This window comes from Diceros bicornis, chromosome 25 (assembly GCF_020826845.1).
Source record: "Diceros bicornis minor isolate mBicDic1 chromosome 25, mDicBic1.mat.cur, whole genome shotgun sequence".
Lineage (NCBI taxonomy): Eukaryota > Metazoa > Chordata > Mammalia > Perissodactyla > Rhinocerotidae > Diceros > Diceros bicornis.
Genome location: NC_080764.1, coordinates 11,951,071 through 11,960,181, shown reverse-complemented (window position 1 = coordinate 11,960,181; position 9,111 = coordinate 11,951,071). Strand labels below are relative to the sequence as shown.

At 59.5% G+C, this 9,111-nt stretch overlaps 1 protein-coding gene across 1 annotated transcript; it reads left to right on the top strand.

Annotated features, from left to right (window-relative positions):
- Positions 1–429: 429 nt before the first annotated feature.
- On the top strand, positions 430–3,398 carry GALR3 (galanin receptor 3). Its single transcript, XM_058568390.1, has 2 exons — positions 430–878; positions 1,544–3,398. The coding sequence occupies exons 1-2, from the start codon at positions 520–522 to the stop codon at positions 2,319–2,321; spliced, it is 1,137 nt and encodes a 378-aa protein (XP_058424373.1). The 5' UTR covers positions 430–519; the 3' UTR covers positions 2,322–3,398.
- Positions 3,399–9,111: the final 5,713 nt, after the last annotated feature.

Below are 9,111 nucleotides of genomic sequence, written 5' to 3'. Positions count from 1 at the left end.
CTGGACTCTCCAATGACTCAGGGATGTCACCTGAGTCTACAGCTTGTAGCCGGATGGAAGTCAATGACCCATGTCCGAGAGTCTTTCTTGAGCTTCAGGTCCCCACTGAGAAGTAAGGAAAATATACCAACTTCTGGGGGTGGAGCTGCCCCTCCCCCCATCTGCCATGTCCTCACCCTGCTCTGCCTGTGTCTTACCTGCATCATTGCTTGGCGGTGTCCATCAACTTTGTAATCAGCTCTTCACGCCCTGGGCTATGGGGGTGTTCCATAGGAAACTGAGAAACCCACCCCAGAAAACAATGTGATGGTGCCAGCAGCTTGCACAGTGGGTCTCAGTGACGATTTTCAGCTCTGTTCCCCGACTCCCACCCCCATGAAATTCCAGCCCAGGAGACCTGGCCAGGCGCAGGCTGAGGGAACTAGGCTGAGGGAACTAGCTCTGGTCGAGTGACCAGAGCTGGGGGCTCCTGCCTGAGAACTCCAGCTTCTCTTCCCCAGGTGCCCATCTGATGAGGAGATGGCTGATGCCCAGAACAATTCGCTGGACAGCCCAGGGAGTGTGGGGGCTGTGGCAGTGCCTGTGGTCTTTGCCCTCATCTTCCTGCTGGGCACAGTGGGCAACGGGCTGGTGCTGGCGGTGCTGCTGCAGCCCGGCCCAAGTGCCTGGCAGGAGCCAGGTAGCACTACAGATCTATTCATCCTCAACCTGGCGGTGGCCGACCTCTGCTTCATCCTGTGCTGCGTGCCTTTCCAGGCGGCCATCTACACGCTGGACGCCTGGCTCTTTGGAGCCCTCGTCTGTAAGGCCGTGCACCTGCTCATCTACCTCACCATGTATGCCAGCAGCTTCACGCTGGCCGCCGTCTCAGTGGACAGGTGCGCTGTGCCCAGGGCCTGGCTGGGCCTGGCTGGGGAGGGCCGACCTGAACAGGTTCTCATTGGCCATAGGAAGGAGAGAATGAGGGACCCAAAAGGGAGATGGGAGGGAGGGAGGGAGGGAGGGATCAGTTCTCTCTCCCCACCAACCAGTCTCTGGGCACCTGCAGGGTGTGCTTGAGGAGACCATCCTGCCCTCCCCAACGCCACTGTGAGCTTCGGGAGGACATCTCTGCCTCCAGTGTCAGCACAGGGCCCGGCACAGAGCGGGTGCTCTGTGAGTGAGATGAATGGCAAAAAGAACACAAATGAATTCATCCAGTACTTTATTACCGCCCACACCTGGCCCACGTTGTGGTCACACCTGCTTTCATAGCTTGAAACTTGGGGTCAAATCCGGGCTCACACTCTAGCTGATGACCTTGGGCAAGTCACTTCTCTCAGCCTCCGACCCAGCCTTCCTAGGGGCCGGGCACGGCTCTAAGCGCTGTGTGTTAACTCCCTCAGTCCTCACAACCACCCAGCGAGGCAGGGCGCGCGGTCCCCCGCACCGTTCAGACGCGGAATCAAGGCCGCCCGGCCCACGGGTCCCCGGGGCAGCGTCAACGCGGGGGCGCGGATGCGGGGCCGCCCGCCTGCCGCGCTGACCCGGCGACCGCCCGCAGGTACCTGGCCGTGCGGCACCCGCTGCGCTCGCGGGCCCTGCGCACCCCGCGCAACGCCCGCGCGGCCGTGGGCCTCGTCTGGCTGCTGGCGGCGCTCTTCTCGGCGCCCTACCTCAGCTACTATGGCACGGTGCGCTACGGCGCGCTCGAGCTCTGCGTGCCCGCTTGGGAGGACGCGCGCCGGCGCGCCCTCGACGTGGCCACCTTTGCAGCCGGCTACCTGCTGCCCGTGGCCGTGGTGAGCCTGGCCTACGGGCGCGCGCTGCGCTTCCTCTGGGCGGCCGTGGGCCCCGCGGGCGCGGCGGCGGAGGCCCGGCGCAGAGCCGCGGGCCGCGCGGGGCGCGCCATGCTGGCGGTGGCCGCGCTCTACGCCCTCTGCTGGGGCCCGCACCACGCGCTCATCCTCTGCTTCTGGTACGGCCGCTTCGCCTTCAGCCCCGCCACCTACGCCTGCCGCCTGGCCTCGCACTGCCTCGCCTACGCCAATTCCTGCCTCAACCCGCTCGTCTACGCGCTCGCCTCGCGCCACTTCCGCGCGCGCTTCCGCCGCCTGTGGCCCTGCGGCCGCCGCCGCCGCCACCGCGCCCGCTGCCCCCCGGGCTCCCGCCGCGCCCTCCGTCGCATCGGCCCGGCGTCCTCGGGCCCTGCCGGCTGCCCCGGGGACGGCTGGCCTCGAGGAAGGCTGCCGGCGGGCAGCGGCTGGGGCGGGCAGCCCGGGGGGGAGCCTGCCCGCGACGGAGAGGCTGCGCGAGCCCTGTCAGCCCGAGGATGGGAATAAACCTTGTTCGCCTGCACTCTGCTGGGTGTCCGTGTGTCATTCCCCTTCCCCCAGGGCAGGACGCTACTAGGGGATGGGCTAGGGGATGGGGGCCAACGCTAGGAGCCCTCTGAGGAGCAGGGGCTGAGCTGGGGCTCCAGCCCTTTGAACACCCCTGGGCGGTGGAAATGGGTCCACCTAGCCAAGCACAGCCTCCTGGCTCGGCAGCCCTCAGACTATCCATAGCCAGTGTGGCAGGAGGGCAGTCCCTCTGCCCATCCCTGCAACTCCGCCAGCACCTTCTAGGCCCTGCTTCCTCCACCACCCTTTACCAAGCCTCTTCTCCTTTCCAGGCCCTGGCCTGGGTAATTTAACACTAGCAGCTAATACAGCAGATATTTATTAAGCACCCACTATGTATCTTGTGCGGTGCTACATTCTTCAGTCTAATTATCAAAACAGCTTTGCAAGGTATAATTAGTTCCGTTTTATAGATGTAGAAATGAAAAATCAGAGGTTTAGTGATTTGCACAAAGTCACATGGCTAGTGTTCGACAGAGGTTGGATTCAGACCCACTGCTGTCCAACTTTTTCTGCTCAGTGGAACCTCCTCCACCTCTAGGGCCTCTGCTCTCGGTTTCCATGGTTTCCAAGGTTTTTCTTGGTTCTTCCTGATTGGGCTTCAGCCCTCTTCCCCAAACCTACAGCTCCCCACATTCGACTGGATGCCCCGGAAACCTCAGGGCGCTTCCAGCCCCCTTCCTTCAGAGAGTTCTGTTCAGGTACTCAGGCCAGTGGGTCCTGGGTCCATTGCCTGACCCAAACCCCCTGCATTATTCCTTCAGCCTTTCCGTGCTCCTGGCTCAGGAGAGAAACTGAGCCACACTCAGGCCCCAGCTGGCCTCCCAGCAGCCTCGGTGGCCCCTCCCTCCCTGTCCCTGCCCACAGCTGGGGTAGTCGTTGGCTGTGGAAACCTCCTAATTAACCAAGAAGTCAGTCTCGATGGTTGCAGAGCCGCCCACTTCCCTCCCTCCCTCACCACACACCAATGTTTATTAGCTTCTGGCCAAGGCCTGAGACCTCTCAGCTTCCATGTTTCCCCAGCGTACCTCCTAGGGAAGACCCCTCCCTGACAGTAGGCAGCTGCTGAGTCCTTGCCACTGCCTGCCGCCTGCACAGACCTAGGGGTCAGAGTGGCAGTCACCCTTCACAGGAGGAGGCTGAGACCCAGCTGAGGGAGCGACTGCTTCAAGGGCCCGACACAAGGGCCTGACGCCTGGTCCAGTGTTCTTTCTCCCACAGCGCTACATGGTTTCCACAGCTGACTCGCCGCAGCAGGGGGAGTGTGTCCTGGAGGAGGTGTGATGCTGCCCACTTCCACAGCACCCAGTATGGCCTCCGTCTCCCCGTGGCCATCACTCACACTGCCACTGGCTCATCCGTGCCTCGCGCCAACCCTGGCAAGCAAGGGATATTACCTCCCTTTTCAGAAGTGAAAACTGAGGCTCCAGGAGTTGAGGTAGCTTGCCCAGAGCCAAGTGGCACATTCGCGGCAGAGCTGGGATCCTAACTGGCCCGAGATGGCTCGCACGGCAGCCCAGGCAGTGTCCAGAGAACATCTAAGAGAAGCTGCCAAAGTTCACTGCACGACAATGGCGAGTGCCTGCAAAGGAGAAGTAAGGAACAGAATCTCCTGGGGTTGATGTATGCTGTGGTCAGTCCAGCCACCCAGCTGGGCCGCTGCTCCTCCACAGTCCCCTCTGTGGGCACGGACAGGTGACCCACTGGGAATAGCCTTCTAGGACAGGCAGGAAACAAGATCACCCAGCCAGGGAGTGGCAGGGCCAGAGTCTGAACCTGCATGAAACTCTGGGTCCCGGGGAGGGGTTGGCCAGTGGAAGCACTCCACAGTGGCCTGGGTCTCTGCTCAACTGGCAGAGGGACAGTTGTACCGCCTAGGCCCCTGGCTGGCCTCCAAGGCCTCCTGCTTCTGAAGCAGGTCTCTCTGGCCCATTAGAGCCAGGTAAAGAAACCCAGAGGCCCCGACTAACGGAGGACAGCGCAGCCTGGCCCAGAGGGGGGCACAGCAGATATCTGACACGTGAGGACAGAGGTGCCGGGGAAGGAAAGACGCGACCCTTCCTTCCTTCCTTCTTTTCTCTATCCCCCAAACATGTGAGTGCCTGCCCTAAGCTGGGCCTTGAGGAGAAGACAGAGATGGCAGGAGTCTGCTCTGGTCCCGGCCTTCCAGGAGCTCTCAGTCCAGCGGGAGAGCCAACTACCAACAGATGCAAAGACAGCACTGTGTGATGGGGCCCTAACAGAGAACACACAGTTCTGAAAGGGCACAGAGGAGGAAACTCCTGCTCTCCTGGGCAACCCAAGCAGGAGTCCCAGAGGAGGTGACATTTAATATGCATTTTCCTGGAAAAACATGGGAAGAGCTCCAGGTGGAGCAACAGCCTGTGCCAAGGCAGGGTACAGGTAGGAGCAGCAAGTGGGCTGGTGCCGCTGAAGCAGGGCAGGGTGGGGGCGGGGAGGCCAGGAGGGTGGCTGCAGCGAGCACACATGCGCTCCTGGGCCAGCTGGAGAGCAGGAACCAGACTTCAGGCAGGCCAGGATGCCACTGGAGGTTTTTAGGAGGGGAGGGGCCCCACCAGACGTGTGGTCAGAAAGCCCCGGGCTTGCTGTGTAGAGGCTGGGTTGGAGGTGCAAGGCTGGCACTGAGGAGCCCAATCCAGAGGCTGCTCTGTGAGCCCTTGGCCATGGATTTGGCAGGAAGATTGATGGCCTGCTACTGGGCTTGGGCTTGGTCCCCAAGCCTCCTGGGTCTGCTTCAGGGGGCAAATGAAATGCTTAGAAGAGCAGATGGTCGTAATACTTTGGTTAGGAGAGGGCTATGAGACCTGTAAGGCCAGAGGCAGACGATGGGCGCTGGAGTAGAGGCTGAATGAGCCCGGGTCACTGCCCATGGGATCCAGGAGAACCCACCTGACCTGAGCCCCCTGCAAAGTCTCGGGCTAGGCTTGAGGCAGCCTGGGCTTCCTGGGAAGGAGCCCCTCTTAGTAGGAGGGAGGGCTTGAATTCTGCAGCCCTCTCACGTTCCTATTTGTGCAAACCTCTTAGGGATGGGCCTGCAGCATTCATGTCTGAGCACCTACTAGGTACAGGGTTTTCCTGCAGGAAAGAAAGACAGAAGCACAGGGGATTGTGGGAGCCCAAAGGAGGGCCCTACACCAGCTTGGGCTGGCAGAGAAGACTTCCTAGAGGAGCCGGTGCCCAAGCCAAGTTGTGAAGTGGGAGTTAATCAGGGCAGATGGAGAGGGGAGCGATGGGAGAACATGTGCGCAGGTCACCTGGAGTCAGGCACAGCATGATGCACCGAGGGCCTGGAACAGGGTATACGGGAGCCCCAATGGGAAGTGAGGTGGGAGAGTGAGGGGGCAGTTGCAAAGGATTCAGTAAGTCCTGTCTGGAACTGAGACTGTACTTTGTCCTGAGGGCAATGGGGAGCCACTGAAAGGTTTGAAACAAAAGAATGACCTGATCAGATTGACTCTTGAGGGAACTCTTTCTGTCTGCAAGGCAGGTTTCCTGGGGAGGGAGAGCAGAATGAGACTGGGGGCTGGGAGACTAGTTAGGAGGCTGCTGTGAGAATCCAGAGAGATGATGATATCCAAGCCGTTGGCAGTGGGTGGGGAGACGTGGACAGACGGGACAACCATTTGGGAGGTACAATTGTTGGGACTTGATTAAATGTTGGGGGGAGGAGAGAGGTGTCCCAGATGACACCCCAGACTTCTGGCTTGACTATTGAGGGTGGCAGTGGGGATGGCAGGGGACAGGTTTTGGGGGGAAGATGTTGAGCTTGGTTGGAACATGTTGAGACTGAGGGGCCTAGGGGACACGGTGGGGACATCTGCTATGTTTCAAGCTTGTGCTTGGCCCTGGAACGTGTGTCTCATCAGCTTTAGAGTTTGAAGATGGAAAAACTGAGGCTCAGAGAGATTAAGTAACTTGCCCAAGATCACAGAGCTGGCCCAAAACAGAGCTGGGGTCTAACTCAGGTTTGTCTGATCTCGGTTCCATGGTCCTTAGGGAGAAGAGGCAGTGGGAGTCGGTTGAAGGGGAGGGAGGAACTTCAATGTGCAAAGGTGACCCCCCATCGCGCCCTGTGTAGCAACAATAACCAGGGCTGAAACTCAGCCCTGGGGAGGGCGGGTGAGGTGAGAGCCCTGGCACAGCCATGTTAACCAAGCCCCCTCCCTGCTTAAGGCTGGCAGGAACAGCGTCATCTATCAGCTTTGAGGTGTGCACCTGGGGACATCAATACCAATTAACCACCATGCGGTTTCCTATTAATGAACATCAGCTCCTTGGCCCGGATGCAGGGCTCATTTGTGAGCCACCAGCTGGATCCAAGATGGCGTGAGGCCAGAGGGACAGGCTGTGCAGGGGTGGAATTGTTTCTGGTTTAAGAGGACAGGACCCTGATTCATTGAGGTATCTGCTTGGTGCCAGGTTGTTTTAGTGACCCAGGCTCTGGGGATGAGCCCGAAGCAGGAGGAAGGGTGGTGAGGAGGGCTGAGGGACCAGGGCGCCAGCTTGGAGTAGGGGGGGTGCCCTGGATGGCTGTGGTGCTGGGCAGGGTGCTGGCCTGAGCACCTGGTGGACCTGCCAGGTCAACTCAGAGAGGTGGCATAGTGCAGGGGTCACGGCATGGCCTTTGAGCGGCACTGTCAGGTTTGAATCCTGGCTTCTGCACTTCATGGCTCTGACCTCTCTGTGCCTCCTTTCCTGTGGAACTGGGCTGTCTGAGCCACGCCCCACAGGAGGCAGACCGCCTTGGGTTGCTCACTGGCTGCTGCCAGCCCTATGCCATGTTACAAGGGCTCTCCCAGGCAGATCTTTGTCTCCATCCAAACCCTCACAATCCAGCTGAGGTGCCACTCGCCCACCTCTGCCCCTCTGGGCGTGCTGATTGCCAAGGGCTTCTATAACACGTGCCATCCTCCCGAGGGAAAAACTCACCAGGCTGGCATGGGCCAGTCACAGGGACAAGAGAACACTCTGGCCCCTGGTCTGGGACTTCAGGAAAGACTCCTTTGCTTCTCTGAGCTTGTTTCCTCGTCTGTAAAGTGAGCTGATCATATCTCCCTTCAGGCCCTGAGGCCTCAGTGTCAGCTTGAAAGTCGGCATGTGCGGGTTTGGGCTGTGATTCCCTTTGGGCCCCACAGCTGGGGAGAGCTAGGGTCTTTGTTGGGATTAGCTGGGCATCAGTCCTGCTTCCCGACCTCCTAACTCTGGCCTGGGCTCAGCGCCTGAAGCAGCCTGGGGAGCAGACAGCCCTGGTGGGTAGGGGCCTTCTCCCAGAGGGGCTTTTCCCCAGAGCTCGTGGTGCCTGCTCTGGGTAAGGATACATCTGACCTCCAGGTGGAGGTGACAGCCTGCCTCACCTGGTTTCTGCCACAGGGCAAATCTTTAGACCTCAGGATCTCCACAGCCTGGTCCCACCTCCCTCCCTGGCCAGCCTCTCACCCTCCTGGTCCCACGGCCAGCTGGTGCTTGTCCTCCAGCCTCCAGGCCTGGTTCATGCTGTTCCCTCCACCCACCCAGCTCTCTGACCACCTCGGACGGCCTGTAATAGTTGAGGCAGCCACCAAAGATCAGCGAGGACCACTCCAGACCCAGCTCAGCCCCGTCACCTCATACTGTCCTTTCTCTTCACCAGGTGACAGGTGCACGCCTCGTCCACCAAGCACACTGCATCATGTGCTCAGCAAGGAAAGGGCCAGACCCTCCCCACACCTGAGACTGGTCACACAGACAGGGACGTTCACTTAGTAAGATGTCAGTTCCTACTGACTGTGTCCAAGGAGTGCTGGGGACATTGGCACTTTGGAAACCTTGGCAGAGATTCCGTAGACCTAGGCTGGGCCCTGCGCACAGCTATCCGACCTCAACACATTACTCTCTCGGAGCCTCAGTTTTCTGCATCTGTAAAATGCTGGCTCCCTACCTTGGCTCCCTAACATTTTATTGCAAACACTAAGTCAAAGGGCTTGTATAAAGGGCCCGCTGGCTCACAGCAGGAGCTCAGCAGATGTCGTCGCCCTTAGTTTTAGGAAACCGTTTCTGAGAGGCTCTCATTTTAGGTGGGGTAGGAACAGCATGGGCTCTGGGGGTGGGCTCAGGTTCCAGCCCAGCTGCCTGGTTGGGTCGCCCCGGCAAACCTGCATTTTCTCGCCTATCAAAGGCAGCGGCAAGGCCAGTTGTCTCCCGATGGTTGTGGGAACCTGTGATTGCTCCTCTCCAAGCACTTAACACCGCTTGCCATGGGCTATGGCCAGGATGTTGTCTTTTCCGTCGTTGCCATGTCCCCAGCTAACACACTGGCTAGCGCAGAGCAAGTGCTCACTTCGTCTCTCTAAACATGAATGAGACGTGAGGTGTCAAGACCCAGAAGGTGACACGGACAAGCAGGGATTCTTCCTCCTGCCGCCCCCACGACCCCCTCCTTACATCCCCCGCAACTCAGGAACTGCCAGAGCAGCTGTAACAGAAGGAACCAACTCCTGGCGGGCAACCTCTGTGTTCTCCATCCTGCCCCTGCCCAGCCAGCTCAGGGCCCACTTGTGTGTTTTCTGACTCACTCCAATGTCTGGGGCTGACTTTAACTGGCTGGCTCTTCAGACAGATTTGGGGTTGCAGAAAAATCCTGGTTGGAAATGGAGTGAAACAGATTGGCTGGCTGCCTGGATGTCTGACAGGTGTTTACTGACCGGCCTATAAGCAACCTTCATGTGTCAAG